Source organism: Amphiura filiformis, chromosome 12 (assembly GCF_039555335.1).
Source record: "Amphiura filiformis chromosome 12, Afil_fr2py, whole genome shotgun sequence".
In the NCBI taxonomy this organism is placed as follows: domain Eukaryota; kingdom Metazoa; phylum Echinodermata; class Ophiuroidea; order Amphilepidida; family Amphiuridae; genus Amphiura; species Amphiura filiformis.
In genome coordinates, this window is record NC_092639.1 from 10245697 (window position 1) to 10270780 (window position 25084).

General features: G+C 37.7%; 1 protein-coding gene across 1 annotated transcript; it reads left to right on the top strand.

Annotated features, from left to right (window-relative positions):
- The first annotated feature begins 346 nt into the window (after nt 1-346).
- Nucleotides 347-22000, top strand: LOC140165766 (uncharacterized). Its single transcript, XM_072189088.1, has 10 exons — nt 347-709; nt 2251-2429; nt 9268-9448; nt 10253-10483; nt 11927-12182; nt 12673-12735; nt 13067-13189; nt 15677-16032; nt 17230-18396; nt 19586-22000. Exons 1-10 carry the CDS (start codon nt 359-361, stop codon nt 19718-19720), a joined length of 3042 nt encoding a protein of 1013 aa, XP_072045189.1. The 5' UTR covers nt 347-358; the 3' UTR covers nt 19721-22000.
- Nucleotides 22001-25084: the final 3084 nt, after the last annotated feature.

Here is a 25084-nt window from a genome sequence, read left to right on the forward strand (position 1 = left end):
TATTCTGCATTAATCTCTCTACTGGAACCAAATACATTAGACTGGACTTTATATTTCAGATATCATGTGTATTGCACTGTCGCTTATTCCCGCGCTTATCTGGACGAGCTGAGTCAAAATTGTACTAAAGACTTTATAATCAATGACTTTATAATCAATGATTTTATAATCAATGACTTTATAGTCATGGCTATATAGCTACTTCACTTCAACAACGTTTGATTCTACGAAAGCCTGGGTGGAGAGATGCATCAAGGAATGCAATCTATGTACTGAAAATTTTGCCTCATACACTACGCATACATGCATTCTGTGTTATTGCTTGTGAATACTCATTTGTACATAGTGTCGAATCACGATGTTTCCTAGACGCAGTTCCGCACCAAATATTTTTAAGGATGATGCAGCAATGGAGAGCATCAAATGGACCGGCGTCCATGATCTCGCTAGCATCACAAAATCTTACGCTTTACCTATATTGGCACGCGCTTTGGCAAGTCACTACGGCAATAGTGACCTCAGCGCTTTGTCGCGACTCGATATGTTGAAGATCCACAAAGCGGTGATCGTAGATTTAGTACTGGCCAGATTTGAAAGGAGTGGAAAACCTTCCAAGACCAGGGAGCATAGTTCAGACTTAACAGTAGATATGGTGGATGAGTCGTCAGTTCAAATCTGCTTTCCGAAAGACTTCTGTGGCCTTTTTCAGGTTGGTGTATTCTGAATTTCATATCAATATTATGTTGTGTACATTACTGGCAGCACACCCCTCGCTGGCTTATATCATTTTTCACCCTGATGTGGCAGTGACGTCAGTGCGTACTTAATTAGGTGCGGCTTCAAGTAGCAAGCGAACGCTCACAGCGCTGGCATATGCGCACACGCGATTAGAGATATGCCGCGTAGATGCACGCGGGAAGCAGCTGCCTCAACGCGCTGACGTCGCTGCCACGTCAGGGTGAAAAATATTATAGCAGATTGGTCATCCTTTTTTGACACAAAGATCCCGTGGTCGATCCCCAAGTCTGGTCTTTTAAAAAGCGCATAAAGTTGCCAAACGAACTTCAAACTCTGCCAAGTCTATTCATGTAGAGGTTAATAACTGCGCATCGGTTATTTGGAAATCTAGTTTATTACCGATGCAAAGTTATTAACCTCATTCATAACCGTCACCTTCGTCTCTTCACTTATAATATACACGATTTTCCTAAAAAATAGACAATTTTTACGCTTTGCCTTTCCAAAAATCCATCAGGCTAAAACAGGACGACCAATAACAGAAGTGCGAATCACAATCTGTGCAAATATGGTAGCGCGCAATTCAAATACGGCGGCCAGCGCTCTCGCAATTTGTTCGACGCATAACACGGCGCACGCGGAGGTTACTAATTTTTACGCTGACGGCGCGGAGGTCCACTGTTGTTTATCAGTGACCGCGTTCAGCGTTTGCGTTTTGCCAAATAAATGAAAATGATTGGATCGCATGTATCACGTATATTAATGAGGTTATGAATAAATGTTAAAATGTATTTAACTTTGATTAGAAGAGACTGTGATGAAGTTAAACATCAGATCAGAATGTCTACCTTGCACTCAGATTGTACTCTTCCAGTTATAATCCATTCACCCTCTATGGAAGACCTTAATCTCCCTCAAATGGGGTTACCTGAATAGATGACTGACTCCATTACTCGATTACAACTGAGGTCTTAAGGTTACATACCACTAATAGGCCTGGGCGATACATGGAAATACGACGAGTAACTATTTGTTTGCATAGCATCTGAAAAGACTGCATTAAAATCGCTGAAATTGATCAAGTTATATAGCCAAAAAAGTACTTTTTAGGATTTGATGCTTCAAAATGGTATATTTTCTCTCATTATATGACATTTTTGTTGTAATAGTACCAAAATTCATACGCACGGCTTCAGTTTTTAGTAAATATTCGCCAAACCATATTGTAACTTTCAGCTTCGAGGGCGCGCTGCCATTTTAAGGTGTTTACGGTTCAGTGCGTTAAAACAAGAAAAGTCTCAGGTCAACCTATGTTGATTTTTTGATCATTTGGCATCTAAATCATATAGTTTCACCTGATATTAGTGGCATTTAACTGTGAGAGTTCTGAATATGAGAAAATTCCACCCAAAATTAGCCATTTTCCCATTGAAACCCGTGTAATACATAATTCGTGGTATTTAACCTTAAAATGCGTTTGTGAACTTTTTTCTCTTTTAATTTTGATCGTAGCTTGCACAACCTGGCGAGAAGATGAAGAAGAAGTTCAAAAATGCTAAGGAATTGGCGCAATATTTGCCACGAATAGTCAAAGTCGTGAAATGTGGTCATGAGTTTCCAGACGATGTATCAGAAGGAGATATCATACAAATCATTGGAGAAGTTAATGAGGATGGAGTGACATATATAAGGTAAATAATTTGTAGTAATTAGTATTGGTATTAGGCATATATGGTAAAAACTCGATAGTTAGCATATGTGCATATTATCGAGCGCTTTTGAAAACATGAAATTGTACCAAAGTTCCGGCGCTTTACCAACTGAGCTAATGGGGTTGAGACACACATTTGCAGGTTTGCTTGTTCGTATGTAACTATGTGTATCAATGATTTGCTCAAAAGCCTTTACACTTTTGTGGATGGGCTCTTTATGTGTGCATGTTTTAAAAGCGCTCGATAGTCGACTTTTCTCACAGTGATTGCTCCAATCAGAGTATGCAGGCTTTGGGTGTCTTGCAAACATCCATCTCATTCCCTTTTCAAGTTTGACAATCATTTTATTACCACTTATGTTACATTTGTGTGTGTGTGTGTGGGGGGGGGGTGTATCGAGCGCTTTTCTGTTTCCACGATGCCAAATGCAAGTCCCGTAGAGATGTGTACAAAGTTCGCCGTAGTAAACGTCATTTTGTCTTCATCATGTTCATAGGATTAATAATATTAATAACAACAATACGCCTTATCAATCGATAAGGCGTTCGACTGTGGTGCGAGAGGTTGCGGGTTCGAACCCTGGCGGTGTCTAGTACGCTCACGTGAAAAAAAAAATGAGTTAGCTTGAAATTCCCCTGGACAAGGAACTCACTGCTAATTTGTCTCGTTGTAACCCGTACGAAATTCGGGGAGCTGATCCTGGTTGCGATGGTTATATGTGAAATGTCTAGGGTGTGCGCTCTTGAAGCAGCAAAGTCCCCGATTTGTTGTTTAATGGTTTGTGGAATGATGTGGGCTGTAGTGGTCAGCGACAACCTGTAAAGTGTGCTGAGGTTTGTGGATCAACGTCTAGCCGTTGTGCCTGTGCGTAGTGCACTATAAATCACTGCGCTTTTTTTTTAAAAACTACTACTACTACTAATGAGCTCTAATGATAATAATAATACATGTGGATTGCATTCTGTCAAAATTTTAATTTAGTACGTACGAAGTTGGTCAGAGAATAGAAACCAGAATATCACCCTACACGTATTAACATATCCTTTGATTCTATTATAAATCAAGGTTTTAGTTTATACTTCCGTGAAATCGGAAACTGGAATTTATTTGCACGTCCGTGAAATTGAAACCAGTTCAGGAATAATTATTGTATTAATAAATGCAAAATGTCCCTTATTTGGAAAGAATGTTGTCATTCGTACAGCTCTAACTTTAAATATTAGAAGCTATTAACAGACTGTTCCTTCCAAGACTTTCCTTTTATCTTCGTAGTGATTTACGACAAGTTTACTATTTTGGTATCCCTTTATTCCCACGTGCATTCACTAATATTTCGAATTGCATATCGTGTAAACCTTCTTAACCAGAGCTAATTTTCCTTATAGAAATAAGTAGAAAAGCTTTTTATAAGTCATTTGGCCATACTAGACCTGCGGGGCTTTTCTAAAGTGGACCTATATCACAAAAAATTGTTTATAGTCTGTTTATAGTTGACTGACTTACTTGACTTATATGCGCAGGCCGGTGTGGCCCTTTGCGCTCTGCTGAGTAAGCCTCCTCCATTCAGTTCTGTCTGTTGCTTGTGTCTTAGCTTCATGTGGGGTCATTCCCAAGTCCCTCTGAATTTGGTCCTTCCATCTGGTTGGTGGACGACCTGGAGGTCTTTTCTTGCTGAAGTCATTAATGTAAGCTTGGTGGGGAAGCCGATGTAGAGACATCCTGAAGATGTGCCCAGCCCATTTCAAACGTCTCCGGCAGATAACATCATTGACGGAGCTAGTGATGTTGAGACTCTTGTCTGATGGAATTGTTGCGGATTTTGTCAAGTAGGGAAACTCCAAGCATTGCCATAAGGCATCGCATTTCAAAGACATCCAGTCTGTGTCGATCGGATTCACGTAACGCCCAGGATTCTGACCCATAGGTGGCAATAGGGAGGATGAGGGACTGGTAGATCCTTACTTTCAGCGATCTGGTGATGTCATGGTAGACCAGATGGTATTTTTCAATCTACCACATGCCCAGGCTGCCAACTTTGTGCGACGTTTAATATCCTCTTCTACTGAGGGCACACTGCTACCCAGAAAGACAAAGTCATTTACTTTGTCAATGGGCATTTGGTTCAGCATGATATCTCTTGGATCGTCAGACATGATCTTGCATTTTGTTGGGTTAATTTTCATTCCCCAGCTGCTGCATGCTTTTCCAATTCATTAGTGGAGATTTGCATGTTCTCCTTAGTTGTGGTATACGATTCGATTAAATAATCTTTAAGTCTATGTTTGAAAATAGCCAACTGTTTTAATGATTGATCGAGGGAGTTCCAGAGCAGGGCATCCTGAATCCGAAGGATATTTTCAGCCAACCTGGTATTGGTAAGGCTTACATGAAGGTCATTCGAAAAACGGGTGTCATGGGTGTGGATGTCTTTGTTCAGTTTGTTGGTTATAAAATAGTCTGGGTCAGTAGTATGAGATGCTAGTTGGTCATGAAGGTAGTTGAACATAAATTGGGCAGTTTGGAAAATGTAAAGGTCTTGGATTTTAAGCGGCCGGAGAGACTTGAATAAGGGGTCGGTGTTTTGTGCGGAAGTTACTTTTGGGCTTTTAGGTACCAGACTATTACTATGGAAGTTTTCGCGTTCGTTTCCTCGTGATTGTTTTAATAACAGGAAGACCTCTGATGTCGTCACACTGATGTTCGCCAAATGATGCACATCGGCGTGACGTCAAATGACGACATCTCAGATCTACCCGCAAAGGCTTATGGGATTTACCGAAAAGGTGACTTATTCGAATGACAAAATGTAAGAGTAAATAATACAAAATTAAAATTTTCCTTCAAACATATGTCAGTTAACACTGCGCTAGCTCAGCTTTTAAAAACAAAGGTACGGGAAAGCGTTCTTTACAAAAAGCAAAAAGGTGATTTTGTAATAGAATCGTCTTACATTTATAGTACGAATAATATGAAGAGCTTGTTTCCAAACCATGTTAAGTCCACAAACACATGTTTATGATTTACCTATGCGATATTGCAATGGGTTGTGATGCTATGGTATAGAATTCCAGTTGGATGCACAATTACATGGATGCACAGACTCACAGTAACAATACTGTGTGAGGCCTTTGGTTCCCAAATGAGAACAATCTGCATATTGTTAAGCAGTATTGTGGTAAATAATTTCTTATTGTAGGCCTATCACAAAAGTAAATGAGAAACATGTGGTTGTGGACTTAACGCGGCTGTGTATTCTAGAGATTGTTTCTTTTGAGCAATTGAGTTTTTTTATATGTTTGTACTTTGTTATGTTTTTTATAAATACAAGAAATGAAAATCCAGATTTATAAACTCCAACTGCAATATTTTAAGGATTTTATTTCACTATTCCACTCGTGTTAGAAATTTAAAAGGAAAGAAAATCTTTGTTGTACCAGCAGGGTACACGCGCGCAACAACGCATCGCGTTGCGTATCGCGCAATTTGGTAACGCACAGATACGCTACGCATACGCGACGCTTATCTGCATGCGTGACGCAACTTATGGAAACACCACGGAAGCACTGATTTCACAAAAACCTAGCGGTCAAATGGCTCCGTTTTAGCTGATAAAGTTCAAGTTCTTTCCCCGATTTAAACATCAAGATATGAATAGATTTCGCCCAAACTTCTCAAGGGGCCGTGGATTTACCCGATGTTCACGTAATGTAAGGTAGAAAAACGAAAACTGCCGCATTCTGCTGTGAGATTCGATGAAAGTGCAAAATGTGACCACTTAAAACTTCAACGGCCTTTATTTCAATGTTCATTTTCTCGGTAAAATGACGATTTAGGTACACGATAACTCAATAAATACAGCATCTATAGGTAAGCAATTATGCTCATCATAAAAAGCATGATTGACATTTTTTTTAATATTTTGGTCTATTTCCAATTTTAGGCATCATTTAGTGCAAATAGGCTGTTGTGCATTTTAAAAAGTTCATTTTGATGCCTTATATGGTCAATATCTCCAAATATGCTATATACAAATATGCAAATATGCAAATATCAAAAAAACAGTTTTGGAATGGTGCCTCAAGATTAAGAAAAAAGCAAAACAAACATTTTTGGAAAGAGTGTTTTTTTGTTATGATGTACCGAACAAAAATTGCCAAAAATTCATTTTTTTGTGATTTTCTTCATAATTGTTGTTTTTACACCAAAACTGTACTTATATTGAGATTCATTGATGTCTTGCCTTTATAAAAATGTATACTTTTACATGTCTTGCGTGAATAATTACCAAGTTATGGCACTTTTACTACATGCGTATCTGAGAGTACACAGCTACCTTAACATGGTTTGGAAACAAGCTCTTCATATACTAAGTAGTCCGCTGTAACATATACACCAATCCGAGAAGCGTTTACTGTATTTGGCCCTCTATTGACGGCAACACAGATGTACCAGAGCGGGAGATTTAATTCGTAATTCAATACTCATGATTGTGTATTGAATATCACTGTTGTGTACAATTCCCGGGTACAATACTATATAGCACAAAATAAATAATGGATGGAACCCCCGACCTCGGGACACCGCAGTTTTACATCGGGGACACCGCAGTAATTATGGCGAAGTCGGATAGGTGTATAGTTGTCTCTGACTGATGTATGCCTTTTGTGCGAGGTATACACCTGAATTGTACAGAGAAATTTAAAGGTTTTCAATGAATAGTTGTTATTTTTATTATCCATATGCTGCTGATCTATCATCAATATTAATTATCCGGTACAGAATATCTCAAATATGAAAATATCTAATGTTAGTTTTAAAATGGAAAGTAAAAGTAAAAGATCCATAATACATGTATCAATGTTGATATTAATTCGACAAACTTTATTCAGTGTCGTGTTATTTATATACGGGTATATATATATAGATCACCTAGGTTTCATTATCATTGAGGTATAGGACTTTTTATTTTTTCGGAGAAGAGCAGGTAGGGCAACTGCTTGATTATATTTCTACATGTTCATACTACATATTCTGAAAATTTTAGAAAATTCGCACGAGTCCGGTTTTTTTAAATCACATTTTTGTTCCTAAATGGTGGTTAGAGCGCCCTCAACGGGCACTCTCTCCATAGGGCTACATGTAAAGACCAGTTATAGACAAATGACTCTAAAATAAAACGGACTCGTGCGAATTTCCTCAAATTTTGCATATGATGTAGATTTAACATCTGGAATGTAATGCAAGTGATGTTGTTGCTGCTCTTCTAAATTCATTTTTAAAATGTCCGCCCCAGACCAAGGTGAGATAGATATATATCACTGGGTGACTCCGCACGTACGAGAGCGGGATCCGAATTCAAACGATTCAATGCGATCTTCTTGGATCTGCATCCATAATAGAAAGGGTCAACACGACACTCGAATCCGCATCTGAGAAATGATCGCGTATTGAGCGCGTTTCTTGTAAGTGCGTTACAGCATGGAAGTACTTCCATGGTTACAGTCACAGACTATTCACCAACAGTCAACGTTCTCGTGCTTTGTATGCTGTGAATTCTCGCATATTCGTGAGAGCCGATCGTTGCTTGCATTCAGGGGTCCCGGTTAGTAAATGACCCGGGGGGGTTCTTCCTGGTTGAAGGTATACGGGGATGTGCCACGGTTTTGGGGTACCTTTTCAGCGATTTTGGTATATCGATGGGTGGGTTTTCAGTGGATACCAATGCGCCCAATTGGGCGCATTTGGGCAAAAATGCCATTAAAGCGCCCAATTATGGCAAATTTGGGTGCTTTTTGGGTGCTTTTTCTTGAAAATTGGTATACTGATGGGTAGCAAAAACAGCAAAAAGTAGGTATAGAGAAAGTCAGCATCCGAAAGTCTGCGTGGCACACCCCCGTACAAATTTTTTCGAAGACCCCCCCCGGGGTAAATGACCCGGAACGCGGGTCGAAAAATGATTATATTTGGGGTCATTTAAATATGACCCTTTTAGGGGTCAATTTAATATGATGTCAAACAACTGAAAACGACTCCGACCGTGTTGATTTAATTACGAATAGGGTTAAATAAAATGGACCTCGTTGATATTTGACCACGTCGTTTTAAGTGTGTACTAACTTGTTACTTCAGCGTGGTTCAGTGTTCAAACCAAAACTTGGATGAAATCCTTCCAGTTCAATGTACGTAACTAGTTTTGTTACAAATCTGACACAATCTGCTCATATATTTATGTAACGAAATCAAAAGTGTGTCAAAATAAAATCAAACATGATCGACATTTTAAAGCATATATGCCTAGAGCAAACTAATTTCGTTCCTTTGACTTCATCAATCTGTGGTTCGTTTCTTATAAAATGAATGTTTGAATTGAATCAATACACGTCTAGAAGTTCAGTGGAAATTCTCAACAGTTTCAAAAAGCCAAATCGGCATTGGAAGTTTTCAATGCATTGTGGGACAGTGTTTGCAGTTTTGGGACACTTTACCCTCTGACCTATTGGGAAAATTGGACAGCACCAGTACAGTAGTATGGTCGCTAGTTTTTGTATGTAAAAAATATCATCTAAAATATTTTACAATAATTAAAACAAATATAAAAAATATTATTATTTTATGGATTAATTAGTTAAATATTTTCGATGATAACATTATGACAATAATAAATAAATAAATAAATAATAATTACATCAATTTCCCCGATATGTCAGCGGTCAAAGTGTCTAACTGCTCTCAAAAACCGGAAGTTACAATGGCGATTGGGCCTATTATAACTAGGCCTATATGATATTTTCATCATTTTGTCTTAAATCTTCTACAGAATCAAGCGAAACAAAATTGGCGCCGAACCTATCAAAATGGGCATGAGATGCAAGGGAAAATTTGAGACGTTCGTCGACCCCAAACACTACAGTCTATCAGAGATTCTAGAGTTGTTCTCCCTACCCGTTATGGTCAACCTACCGAAGAAGTCTAAGCAAGCGTTAAACGTCAAATCTGAGGTATTTTTATTGCAAAAACTTTTTATCGGTAAAATTGTATCAAATATTTTGCGTAAGATTCACTATACAATCGTTAAGAGTTTGACATCATGCCGAACAGCGATGCGCCTTTTTGCTAAATTCATGTTATGCAAGATTTATGCAAGAGGGCAGTTATAGATAAGCCGGTAGAGAACCAGAGGGCAGCATATCAATTATTTAACGGTGATTCAGCGTGATAAGTGAACAAAAGAGGGCGCCATGAAGGGCTAATTAACGATACATGGCCACGCCTTCTGATTCCTATTCATCAATTAATGAATTCCATGCGTATCATGAATTTAACCAAGAGACGAATCGCTTTAGGTATCATGTCAATCTCGTACATTTTTTTCAAGTTACATTGAATTACGATTTAAGCACTTTTAAATTCAGTATCAAGAGTACAATCTTTTGGGTTAACCGTATTCCACTTATTGCAAAAACGGAACGGATATTGCGTAAGATTGTTGCCATTCGACGCGAAATTGGAAATATTTTGTTTATAGTGTTTAAAATAGCAATATTTTAGAATCTCGTACGCCACTTCCACACCCTCTGATTATTTAGAGAACGTACATACCGGCAGAATAAAGCACAGCTTGTGGTTGGTGTATTGAAGACCGAATTAAAAAGATTTGCGTCTGACGTATCCTGTCAACCAGACCAAAAATGCTGTATTGCACAGGTCAGCAACCAATCACCCCGCACCGTTGACCTGACGTCAGACACAAACTTTTTTTTAAATTCGGTTTTCAATTATAAAATTATTCATTTTATTTAAAGGTATTGTCATTATTAAACCATGTCGGTGGGACTTTGACGCTACAACGAGAAGTTGCTTCGGAATTCTTTGTGGCGTCAACGACTGTCCACAAAACTAGCGACCAGACTACTGTACTGGTGCTCTCCAAGAATGCCAATGTCCAGTTTGAGGTTGCTGAGGATATGGCGTGTGAGAAATATCAGAGAGTTTTGGAGTCATTCGGATCAGTTGCTCTCAAGGGAATACCACAGGTATGTTCCGTATTCCGTGTTAAGGAATAAAGCAAAAGAGCAATGACGTCCTATAAATGGAACTAGATTTGTTTGGAGGGGGAAGTACATATCTCAAATACGTTTATGAAAAACGTCGATCTGGTATTATCAATATTCAGGATTACGTTTCTGGCAGGGCGAGAGGGGGTAGACCGAGAAACGTAACTACTTATTCATTCAAAAGGCTTCATCGATGCTGTTGGAAGATGTTGACGATATCTCAAATTTTCATACTTTTAATTATACGAGCACTGCTTTAAGCAGGATCTTGTACATAAAACACGGATAGTTTTTAATGAAATTATATACAAAATATGAAGAGCTTGGTTCCAAACCATGTTAATTCTACAAACACATGTTTCTGATTTACCTGTGCGATATTGCAATGGGTTGTGATACTATAGGTATAGTAATATCAGTTGGATGCACCATTACAAAGCAAACAGTGGATGGATGCACAGTAACAATACTGTGTGCGGCCTTTGGTTCCCAAATGAGAACAATAGTCTGCATATTGTTAAGCAGCATTGTTGTGGTAAATAATGGCTTCCCAGCAAACACAAAAACGTTTTAAAAACATTTTAAGTAAGTTATATTTTGGCTTTTGGTTTAGGTAAAAACGTTTTAATAACATTAAAATGTCGGGTTATATAAAGGTCATGATAACGTTTTAAAACGTTTTGTATGGAAACACACTACAACAATATTTTTAAATGTTTTCAAAAAATGTTATTGTAAACTATTTTTGCAAACATTTCTGCCAAATATTGTGTCAATACTTAAATAACATTATGTTAAAATATTTGAACCCAGCAAACACAGAAATGTTCTTAAAATGTTTTTCAAAACCTTTTAATAACATTTAAATGTCGGGTTATATAAAGGTCATGAAAACGTTTTTAAAACGTTATTGAAAATATTTTGGGCAAACATTTTTCGCAAAATATTTTTTCAACTCCCAAAATAACATTCTGTTTAGAATGTTTTGTATCAAGTTTTCAAGAATGTTTTTGGAATGTTATTAAAACGTTTTTATACCCTTTATATAACCCGACATTTAAATGTTTTCTGTAAAACATTTTGTTTGCTGAGCAGTAGATTATCAAAAATGTTTTTAAGGTTATGAAAACGTTTTATACTCTTAATATACCCTTTATATAACCCGACATTTAAACGTTTTCTGACAACCTTTTATAACCTTTTGCGAATGATGTCGAAAACGTTTTGTGTTTGCTGGGTTGTTGATGGTACAACTCATTGTTGCTAATGTCAATCTTGTCAAGTAATTGTGATTGTATTACACAAGTAAATTAGAAACATGTGGTTGTGGACTTAACTTTGGAAACAAGCTCTTTATATATCATTTCCGGGCATTTTTACTTAATTTTTGATAACGATCACGTATGATGTGTCTTTAATTAGGAACTCTTTATCTCTGAGCATGGAATGCCTTTCGTTGCATGTCTCAACTACCGTAAGCATACAAAGTCGATCACCTGCCCATCCAGACTTCAAGGGCCTGTGGACAAACCTCCAACTCCACCACCAAGACCCGTCGACACGATACCTGAAAGGCTGAGATCACAACACGGTAGAGAATCAGGAAGTTTACCAAATTATGGAAAAATTAAGTCACACAAGAATGTCAGATTTCAAGACCGATTAAAAGGAAAAGAAGGTAAGATTCTGGTATCGAGATCATCTTTTAGTTTTTGGAAACCATAACTTTCAGTGTCGGAACCGACTTGAAGAGGATGTGTGTGTGTAGTGTACCCTATAGTGCTTTGAGTGAACGCGGGCTAATAACATGATACTTCTTAATGAATTAATAAATTTTGGATTTATAAAGCTTATAAATTTATTAATTTATACTGAATATAGCGGCTAGCTATTAGACTCTACGCTCAATGAAATGTGCACTGACGTCACTGCCACATTAGGGTGAAAAATGGTATAAACATAATTCCAGACACCAGAGCAATGCTTGGCATGAGTCTGAAAGTATTATTAGAGAGATTGCGATTCCCAAACTTACGTATCGAACGTCCGTGCAACCTATTAAAAGTCACTCTGCTGTGACGGGATTTTGAATAAATTACACGGGCGTTCGATACGTACGTTTGGAAATCACAATCTTTCTATTATCTAATTTTTTTTTCTGTCCGCAGACATATCCGAACAAAGTGTGTCTAGTGACGATTCACCCTTGTATGAAAGGATCAAGTATAAAGGTAAGAAGAGGATGTAAAACATCATGGGTGTACGGGGGTGGGGCGCTGCCTGTGATGGCTGGGGTGTAAGGGAGTGGGTGTGTGTGTCGGGCGCAATCCGGCGTTTGTTAAATACAATTGTGGGTGTTCAATTCCACATTTTCATCGTTTTCTGGTACGGTTTTGTTAAATCAAGATCAAGTTACCCATTTTTATTAACTTTCTAAAGCTGAACTTTATATTCGAATTTTAAAAATGATATCGACTTAATAATACGTAAAACACACAAATAAACACATCGGCAAATACTAAAATACTCAAGTTGCATTCCATGTATTTGCTTTATTATTAGGGCCTGCTTTACCTTTGCGGCGGTCAACTAAACTTGAAAAAGCGAGAAACATCACAGAACAGTATTCGGCTGCTGACAACGATTATAACGCCGAAATCGAGCAAAGAACAATGACAATGCAAGGTAAATTTGACATGGAAGCTTGCCTTTGTGTGAAGTGTAGGGGTGAGGGTGTTTGCACATGCGCTAGTCTTTGGATGTAGGCCTAATAGCAATAAAATACGCACACCCCTCCCCCTTCCACCCAACCCCATAGAGAACAACCACAACCCCTCCACGCTTTTAAGAAGCTTTATAAAAAAAAACTAATGAATATTATCGAGTGTGGCTGTTGAACTGAAAGCCGATTCTTATGATAAATTTCCCATATAGTTAAACTTTGTTCTGTTGTTATTATTAGGAGTAGTATAGTATTTGTATTATTATTTATAGTATTAGTATTAATATTAATTGTTATTATTATTATCATCATAATCATCATCATCATTGTTTTCATTATTATTATCATTATTATTATTATCATCGTTAGTGTTATTATTATTATTACATGATGCAGTCATGTCTACAGTAGAATTCATCTCGACCTTTGCAGGACTTAACCCCATTAAAAGCTATTAAACCAAGATAACACTCATTGAAACAGCTCAACTGATTAAATCGGATCTTCTCTGGTTGTGCACAAGTGACTGTTTTCATGTGCGATATCGCAATAAAGCTGGTATTCATAGCTTCAGTTGGGTAACCGATTATAAAGGAAACGAAAGGAAACAATGTTATGTGTGGCTTTGTTCACGAAATCAGACAATCCTCATTTCAAATATTTAGTTTTGGTTTCTCTTTTGTTTGGAAACCAAAAATCAAGGGATTAAAAAGTAGAGCTGATCTGGTTTGCAATCATAACACTATTATGCTGGAAGGACAAAGTATAGGGTATATAACCAGAAGTATACAATAGCCTATTGTGCTAACATAATTATTATCATGATTGATATCGGAAATCTATCCCGCGGACGACAGTTGATGCTCTCTGTCGAAGGTAGGTGGCATATTACACTCACGAGTTCTAGGCCTAGAAATCATATACATGCGCGTATATTGAAGGATGGGGCGGGGTGGGGGATTTGTTTGTTTGTATGAAACATAAACGATGCATGGAGATGATTTGATTATGAATTAGTTTATTATCCCCGGAAGCACAACCCATACCTCTTTAAGAGGGGCTCCCCTCCCTATATAACCACCTCTTCCCTAAATTACCCCTTTCCCCTCCTCCTCCCCTACATTCGATATCTTCATCTCGAGCTCTCCTCCCCTTCTCTTTCACTTCCAATGCTCTCTCTCATCTGTTTCTCTCTCTCCCGGCCCATATCCCCCTGTGCCCGCCAACCCCCCCCCCCCCCACCACACACACACACACACCCACCCCCACCCACACCCCACACAATCTCTTTTCCCTCTATCTTCTACTTTTTGCAGTAAAATTGCTTCAGTAAAAGTCATTAGGTTATTAGAGGTCATATAATGGCCTTCCATCGATTCTGGTACATGGGATTAAGGACATGAATCGATTTTGTTTATAGCACCTATACAATTACAATAGTGACCCCTTTTGTAATGTCGAATGCAAATATTTCGATGGTCTATATTTTTCACAGGTGAATTAGCCTAGACTTATTCGGTTTTGTAAACCACGTCTTTCAATGTAGATTACCATGCTCGATTTCTCTCCTCGTGAATATTGCACTGCGAAATTTAAACATTTCTTTTGTATACTTAGAGTAGGTAACTTCAAATCAAATAATTTTACGATCCACACCACTTATAAGAAACTGAAACCAAAACCGAAACTGACTGACACAAATATTCGGTTTTAAACAAAAGGTAGAAACAATGAGTTCGATATCTTATGATTCAAGTGGTTAGGCAGGACAATAGGAAACCACGTGACCAAAACCAAAACCAAAACTAAAACTATATATTTGAAATGAGGCAATGGCGTGCTTTTTGTAAACCAGCATTCTTGAAAATGAGCAACATAATGATTTTTGACTTAACACGGTTTGGAAATAATTTCTTCATATTTTTGGTGTTATCTGTCGTTTACATGTCCTTCCTAAAACACAAAAGTACGACCCTCTCCAAACACCTAAATTAGCTAAAAATTTAGGACATGTTACAAAACTATATTGTCTAGAATTTTAGAAGAGTACTTTTAATATTGGCCGGTTATTTTTCACACAGCGACGTTAACTAGGCAATGTACTATTACCTATAACATTAACTAAAACACCAAAGTACGAATATTTCCAAACATCTAAATTAGCTAAAAATTTAGGACATGTTAAAAAACTATATTTTCTAGAACTTTAGAAGAGTACTTTTTATATTGGCCGGTTATTTTTCACACAGCGACGTTAACTAGTCATATCCCCATACTGTTAACGTAGGGCTATTTGTAAAGGTCACGCGTCAATGGGAAAGAGCACTGTGTATTGTGTATAGGAAAACGGACAGTAACTGCAGTATGATTATTATTATTATTATTATTATTATTATTATTATTATTATTATTATTATTATTATTATTATTATTGCCATCATTAATTTCAGGCAAGTCAATTGCTTCATTGTCAAGAAGTTTGGCTCAGGAGGATCAACAGCAGAAGTCCACACCACACTATCCCAACCCAGGAGAAGGCCAATTCTATACGATCCCAGCTTCCAGAAGGAACAGAAGCAAACCGCCTAGGCCTCCTAATGAACGACGAGATCAACTACAGCCTGGCGCAAACGTGAAACAAACCCATCTTTTCAGATCCAGTAGCCACGTCCAAAGCCATTTGCATCGTACCTTGCCGCTGATTAAGCCAATACCACGTAGACAGTCTTCGGTACCTGGTGAAAAACACAATGACGTGCAGATAACACTACATCAAACGGACGAGCCTCGGTTCACCTCAGCAAATGTAAGATGATCATTCTTGAAACTACTTTTCATGTCCATGCTCTTAAATGTTAACGGTTACTTGACTTTCTACGTAATGCAGCACATACACAGTGGGCCTGGTTGGGCAGCTTTATACCTTGATGAAAAATGTCCCCATGACTTAAGTTGTAAATATTCCCATGCTGTACATTGCTGCATAATTTCCATGGTTGTAGACTGATATGACTACTTCGTCAATTATGGGACCACAATTTCTTTCTAATAAACTTAAAACAGCTAACAGCTCCTTTTCGTCTTTCGTTTCAGCATAATGTTTCATCAATCGGATGTGTAAAAGAACGACTCTCACAAAATGTCTAACATGCTTTAGTTATAGTATTACTAATGAGACTGATTAAAATCCTCGTCAGCCGATGTTGTTAGCTCTAGTGTTTCTTGGAAACGGCAAAAGACGAACATGATCAGATGATCAGATTTCGCTGAAGTTGGAAAATTCTTGTCCCTGTTTTTTGCTGGGTTTGATCAGGCTAATTCCAATCCTGTGTCTTGGTTCGATGAAGGTCCTTGTTTTTGAACTCTCGGTGAAGTCTTTTATTACTTTTACGTTTTCCCTATGTATTAAAAGGACTATAAAAAATCATGTTCAGATTGTCACGTACACATCGGAGAATCAAGCAGGAAGGTTGAAAAGATGCTTGCCGAGCACAAGTCCAATGTCGCTGGCTCCATACCAGCCGTACAAGCTCGTACAAGAACACGCCAAATCGAGTAAGAACACGCACAAATAGACTGAGATAACGTAAAGTTATTGGAGAAGGACACAAAAGACTTCCTCAAGAGGGTCAACCAGATCAAAAAGCAAGAACCTCAATTGAACCGAGACACTGAAATGGAATTATATCCTGTGTGAGGCAAACCCAGCAATTCGGTAGCGTCAGTGCAACGTCATCTGACCAGGTGGGTCCTAGCCGTTTCCAAGAAACAATAGAGCTAACAACATCGATTTGTTTTTCAAAAAATTGCACATTATGTTTAAGACCTTGTACTTTAAATTGTGTACTTTTGTATTTTTTAAACAAAAGTGTGACGGCCTCTTGGGAATTGTGTAATCTGATCATGGGGAGCTTAATGGTGATATGCATTAAGTGCATTAAATCTCTTACATGCAAATTGAAATGTTTGAAAATAATATTGTTGATTTTTCATATCTGCACAGATGACCTCAGTGCCATGCGGTGAACACACTCCAAGTACATGTAACAGCAGAGTCACTGCTGCAGTACCATCAATTGCTGTTAATAAATGTCAAGAAGAACCTAGCTACATGTATATGAACAGTGGTATCAGAACATTTAATAAGAATTTCCTCCATCCGCAGGACTCTAGGCAGGATTCCTTTCCCTACATCGCAAACAAATCGTCTTCGCCACCACCTGGATCCTATGGAAGGACAACAGTGCATCAATCATCATTGCACCATGATCAACATCAGTATCGTTGTCAAACGACACCCGCTAACTTGATGACGAGGCATCAGTTTCATAGATCAGAGTCGCCCTTGGGAGACGGATATATAAAAATGGACCACGGTGGAAATATGCTATGCGAAGAACTACCCCCATATCCATCGACGATACATAGATTTCGATTCCAAGGGAGTGGCTATATAAATGAACCACGGATGCCTGTAGTACCTGATTCATCTGAAGTAGCTCAGAGGCGGATGAAGTCGCAATCCTTAGAGAACCTCCTCTGCCCAAGCCCTTCAAACCCGCTTGTCTGTCGTATCTCACCAGACCTCATCCCTCCTCGTTTACCACCTCGACCCCCTCCACGCACCGGTTTCTCTTCCACAACACATTCCACGCTTTCTCTACAGGAGCCACAACATTTCGACAACAGCCACAAAATCACGACAGCGAGGAACACGTCTATTAAATACTTCTACCCGAGACCGTCATCGACGTCTCATACAGATCAAGGGTCTGTGCATGGTTATGTCATGCCGCGACGCTCAAGCCAATGTGAAGACAACTCTACGAACTTTATACCAATTTCAAGTAGTAAGAAAACCCCACCTCCTGTTCCGTTTCGTTCAGATGTCCATCATAACACTGATTTCCTCAAAGAGTCATATAACTATTACGACGACCAATGTAAAAGTACTGGTGGCGTTCGAGAGAATCCATTGTCACGAAGTGATCCGGTGTCAATTACGAATGTCCAGAGCCATGCTCTACAAAGTAACCGTCTCGGAGCATCACCTGGTTATTCACAGATGGGCGAAGACGACGAAGAATACGACATTTTACAAAAGATGGAAGTGGTCGAAAGTACTGCTGATCTGTTCCCTCCACCACCGTCTCCAGAATATCTGCAAGAGGTATGTCTAAACGTACATTTTAAATCCCTGTACCAGGCTACCCGTACCATATTCGCCGATCCTGTCCTATATAGTCGATACATTACGACCTCATAGCTCGGCAAAAACCTATATCAGAAACTACACTTTGTGTTGGAGACTGACTGTACATCTTTATGCTTGTTTTTCCTTTGATGCGTGTTGCTATATCATAAATTTGGGCATTACCGGTATGTTATTAGAAAGCCAGTATAGAATTTGAACAACTGGACCTTTGATAATAACTATAGCTAAAATGAAAATTTAACTTTCCCATATGACAGTGGACTTCGGGTGTATATATAAATGCGCTTTTATAAATGCGCACGTGACATCTACAAGTCGCCATACCGTCTCGCTCGCGTTCGCGTATACGCTACAGTAAAAGTGTGTGTTCATCACGGTTTAACAACGGTTGGCTCCTGTACAAAGGTATATGAAGAGTTGTTGAATTGTACAGGAAAAAAAATTGTTTCCCAATTTGTTCAAAATAGAACAGGGTTTTCGTTTTTCGTCGAATAAATAAATAAATAAATAAATAAATAAATAAATAAATAAATAAATAAATAAATAAATAAATAAATAAATAAATAAATAAAATAAATAAACATTAGTTATGTTTGTACATGGGGGTGCTGTGCAATAATCATGATCCTTTGATATCCATGATTTATCCTTGCAAATTTATAGCATCGAACCTCCAGCCAATGTTCCTTGCCAGAAACAAGGTCACAACTGTAGCCACTCCTTCAATGGTCGCCATTTCAGTGATTGACAGTGATGTAATGCAAATATGGCGCTGGCCATCTGGTCACGTGCGCATTTATAAAAGCGCATTTATATATACAACCGAAGTCTACTGTATGAATGCCTTTGAAACCTTACATTTCAGTTTACGATTTTTTTTTTTTACAAATGCGTATCTTCTCCTCCTCCTCCACCTCCTCTTTCCTCTTCACCTTCCCTTCTTCTTCCGCCTTCTTCTTCTTCTTCTTCTTTTTCTTCTTCTTCTTCTTCTTCTTCGTCATCTTCATCTTCTTCTTCTTCATTCTTCTTCTTCTTCTTCATCATCATCATCTTCTTTCTTCCTCTTCTCCTCCTCCTCCTTCTTCTTCCCTTTTTCTTCCTATTCCTCTTCCTCCTCTTCTTCATCTTTCATCTTCTTTGACAGATTCAACGCATGTCTGCCATGACAATTGCAGCAACAAACATCAACCCGGTTATCCGCCGTAAACGCCAAATTCCACACAATATCGGACAACTCTCGGTCTCTGAACTTTCGCAGTGTCTTCGTCTACTAAAATAGACAGTAAAACTATTGACGTACTACAAGAAGAGCAAGTTGACGGCACTTTACTCATGCATATGTCTGAGTACATGATAAAAGAGTTAGGTGTGTCTGAATTACAGGCTAAGAAGCTTTATCTCTTTTCTCATGAGGGCTGGCGACCGACAAGCATCTTTCAAAACACCTAAGATGTCGCTATGCCAGGCGTAAAGAAAAAAAAAGCACCCTCATACGGAAGCTTACGGTGTCTCAGCCATATAGGCTGATACCCATTGTTTTAGCAACTAACCCTACGGAATGGGTGAAATAACAAAAACAAGACATTTGTTTCATCATTGGGCACATGTTTTGTACAATAATTTTAAAATTCTTTCTTAAGGTTATTAATTATTTTAAACTGTTGTGATTTGGTAGTTCACAGCATATTACGAATGGTAGTGAGCTTTGGCAAAAACTGCATTGCTCGATTCATAGCGAGTGTGTAGAAGAATTAAAATATCACAGATATACTTTTATAGGTGCTGCGGTTCTTGAGTTACGTTGTAAAGAGGGCTGAAACAACAACACTTTTGTAAAACGTACATAACTCATTAACAACAATAAATTAAGCAAAGTATACGATTTGTAGAATGAACTTTTGCAAAACATCAATGTGTTATTTTTCAATAATATATTGATCTAGATAATGAAAATCGATTTTTAGGTTGCTTCGACCAACAATACATCGTCTACCCTTAACAAAGACGGAACACTACTGGTGATCTACAGTACATCTGGTAAGCATTATCTTCAGTAGATAGCTAGTGTATGCTATCGTCAGTAGATATCGGGTGTATGCTATTTTCAGTAGAAGGCAAATGCTATCTTCAGTAAATAGCTGGCAAATACTATCTTCAGTAGATAGCAGGTAATGTTATCTGTAGTGGTCAAATATTCTCTTCAGTAGATAGCTGGTGAATACTGTGTTCAGTAGATATGGGGTAATAATCAAGATCATATAAAAAGTTCAATGAATGTGACTTTGAAAATCTGCAATGTAGTGTAGTATAATGATGTAGATAAAGCTTGTGAAGTATAGAAAGAATTGTTTACTAGTGTTTGAACATGCATTACTCAAGAAACGATTTTATGCCTCCACCGGAGGTATTATGTTTCCTGGTTGTCCGTCCGCCATTCCGTCTGTCTGTCCATCTGTCCGTCCGAGGTTGCGAGTGCAATTTCTCGGAACTGGTAAGGCGTATAATGATGCAATTTGGTGGAGTGGTGGCAATTTGCAGTCCCCAAATTTCAGTAGTGTTTACGTCGCAAAATATGGTAATTAAGTATCTAATTTGCCTAATTTATGCATATCAATCTTAATAACTTTGTGCACTGATTATCTGGAAATCCGTGTGGAGTAGCGCAGCCAGAGATTCTTGACCTGAATAGATTTTCAGCGCAAAATATACGTATTTGCAAGGTTATTGTGTAGTTATTCGGGATCATCCGAGGTCAAATCGGCATAGATTGTCGCAGGTTCATAAAATTTGGTGGGAATGTCAAGGTCATTTTGGGGTCATACGGGGTTAAATCGCCATAGACTGCCGCAGGGTCATGACATTTTGTAGGAACGATCACCTTAGCGAGGCAAATAATGTGAAGGTCACTTCGGAGTCAAGTGAAATTGCACCGGTTAAAATGTCGTGCGTCAAGGTGGAGGCATTGCGGCCGACGTTTTGCGTCGAGAACCGCGAAATTCTAGTGAATCTTAAATATTGCTAATAATGTACATAACTCAAATGTACGTAATTCAAAGAAATAATGGTCCATTCTTAAGAAACGTTAATACTAAGAATGGCTTTACATCATCACCAAAAGGAACTGTAATTGTAAATGTTTTTATCATTAAGTATTTTACTTCAATCGGTACTTTGTGTTGCAGATATTAAGATATTAATGATCTAAATAATAATCCTTCACCGCATGTATCAAACCCAGAGTATTTTTAACTTCAGTCATTACTACTGATTTTGTGTATGATCATAATTGTCTAATATAGTAAGTCGTCTGGCCCTGGCAATTTCAGCGTTCAATTGCCTACATAATATGTATCCCTCTATCGTATTTGCAATTTGTCTCTTTGTACATCCATATTCCCAGCAGATTGAAAAAAAAAGGTTTAAGTTACCCCTATCTTCCAACGTGGTGATAAATATGATGTAGGAAACTGCAGGACAATATCTGTTCTACCAATTGTTCTTAAATATTGTTGAAAGAACTGTACACAATCAACTTTTTCTCTGTGATAATCAGTCTGGTTTTCGTGCCAATCATTCTACAACAACTACTTGATGTTGAAGATTATATTTTGAACAATATGAATGAAGGATGTGCAATGCACATTGTGCATGCACCAGTGGCAATATTTAAGCAAAGCTTGTGACTGGATTTATCATGTCCTTCTGCTTCATAAACTTTGCAATTATGCTTGGTATTATCATGATTATGGGATATTCATTAGACTGGTTGAAATCATATCTTAGTGGAATATCACAGGTTTCTAATTTTAATATATTTGCATTCCTCAAGGCTCAATGCTTGGGCCACTTTTCATCATTTTTGTAAACAGTCTTCCAAATATTGTAACCTGTAAATATACTATGTACGCAGATGACACAATTCTTTTTTGTACTTCTGTAAATTCAATTATTCTTGAATTTGAGCTTCAATCAAACTTACTAAAAGCCGTAGTGTACCGGGTGTCCCAAAAAGGTTACATGTAGATTTTAATGAAGTTAATGTTAACAAATATAAATATCCTTTTCATGACATAATCTATGTACCCTCTACTAGCACCCCTGTGAATGTCAAGTTCACCACCTACGTACTTACTGGTTACTTTGTTACTTAATTCACGTAATTGGATCATTTTCTGCACAATTAGCAGTATTCAAATAAAATTTTGTAATCAGTGCAAAATTTTGTATACTATAGCACACCTCTAGAAAATTATGCTAACCTAGTTTCATTTTCTGAGTTGTAACAACTCAATAAAGTAAGTGCAAATGAGTGCGACCAACATAATGATATCGAGTCAGCGTTACTCAAAATTGTACGCGTTGGCATTACTCGGAAAGTTGACGCAACGACTTATATCAACTTACTGAGTAATGCCAACGAACAATTTCTATGAGTGCATCTTCCTTTATTTGCTACCACCAAGAGTCAAGAAGTTCTAAAACTGATTTATATTCAGTGTACAATATTCAATTTTTCAATTTGTTTCTTTTGTGCATTAAGTTCAACAATGAAAAACAAGAGAAACATAAAAAGTAATACAGAACAAATCTGAAAACAAAGGTGTGCTTGTATTCAACTTTCGTTGTGCGATATTTTGATGGTTAGCCACTCTTGACACCCCTGTCATCTTGCACTCATAAGTTAAGTTGCTTTTAAGATACGGAATTGAAACTTGGCAAACAGTTACAGGAAGGATCTATAAATAATATCTGAAAAAATGACATTGTTTTGTTATACCATCACAAAATGCGGCTCATTTTCTACAGGTAACCTTTTTATGGGACACCTTGTACGATCTTTTAAAACAAGTTTGGCCAATTGTTTTCAAACCTGATTTTTTGGCATATTTGTAATGTTTTCACATGTATCAAGTTACACGTAATGGGATTCAGCCAAATTCACAGAAAGTCTAAATAAAATAAATCATTTAACAAAATCGGGCAAATGCTATCTTCAGTAAATAGCTGGTGAATGTTATTAATAATATTATTATAATGCATAGCTAGCAAATGTTATCTTCAGTAGATATGTGGCATCCGATATCTGGTAAATGCTATCTTAGTAGGTGGTGAATGGTGTCGTCAATAGATAGTAGATTTCTATCGACAGTAGACGTGGTATAATACTAAACTGAGCTCAAAAAGAAACATATAATTTTTCACAACTTGTGAATCAGACGGTCATATCTTAAAATCCTGTCCATCAAAATGAACCAAAATTACACACAGGATTACTTCAATACTCTACTCATAATACATGTCAGTAACCAAGCAGTTGTCCAACTGACACAACAGCAAAATACACTGACACAACTTGTGAATCAGACGGTCATATCTTGAAATCCTGTGCATCAAAATGAACACAAATTACACACAGGATTACTTCAATACTCTACTCATAATACATGTCAGTAACCAAGCAGTTGTCCAACTGACACAACAGCAAAATACACTGACACAACTTGTGAATCAGACGGTCATATCTTGAAATCCTGTCCATCAAAATGAACCAAAATTACACACAGGATTACTTCAATACTCTACTCATAATACATGTCAGTAACCAAGCATTTGTCCAACTGACACAACAGCAAAATACACTGACACAACTTGTGAATCAGACGGACATATCTTGAAATCCTGTGCATCAAAATGAACAAAAATTACACACAGGATTACTTCAATACTCTACTCATAATACATGTCAGTAACCAAGCAGTTGTCCAACTGACACAACAGCAAAATACACTGACACAACTTGTGAATCAGACGGTCATATCTTGAAATCCTCTCCATCAAAATGAACCAAAATTACACACAGGATTACTTCAATACTCTACTCATAACACATATCAGTGAACAAGCAGTTGTCCAATTGACACAACAGCAAAATACACTGATACAACTTGTGAATCAGACGGTCGTATCTTAAAATCCTGTGCAAAATTACTACTGATTTTGTGTATGATCATAATTGTCTAATATAGTAAGTCGTCTGGCCCTGGCAATTTCAGCGTTCAATTGCCTACATAATATGTATCCCTCTATCGTATTTGCAATTTGTCTCTTTGTACATCCATATTCCCAGCAGATTGAAAAAAAAAGGTTTAAGTTACCCCTATCTTCCAACGTGGTGATAAATATGATGTAGGAAACTGCAGGACAATATCTGTTCTACCAATTGTTCTTAAATATTGTTGAAAGAACTGTACACAATCAACTTTTTCTCTGTGATAATCAGTCTGGTTTTCGTGCCAATCATTCTACAACAACTACTTGATGTTGAAGATTATATTTTGAACAATATGAATGAAGGATGTGCATGCACCAGTGGCAATATTTAAGCAAAGCTTGTGACTGGATTTATCATGTCCTTCTGCTTCATAAACTTTGCAATTATGCTTGGTATTATCATGATTATGGGATATTCATTAGACTGGTTGAAATCATATCTTAGTGGAATATCACAGGTTTCTAATTTTAATATATTGGCATTCCTCAAGGCTCAATGCTTGGGCCACTTTTCATCATTTTTGTAAACAGTCTTCCAAGTATTGTAACCTGTAAATATACTATGTACGCAGATGACACAATTCTTTTTTGT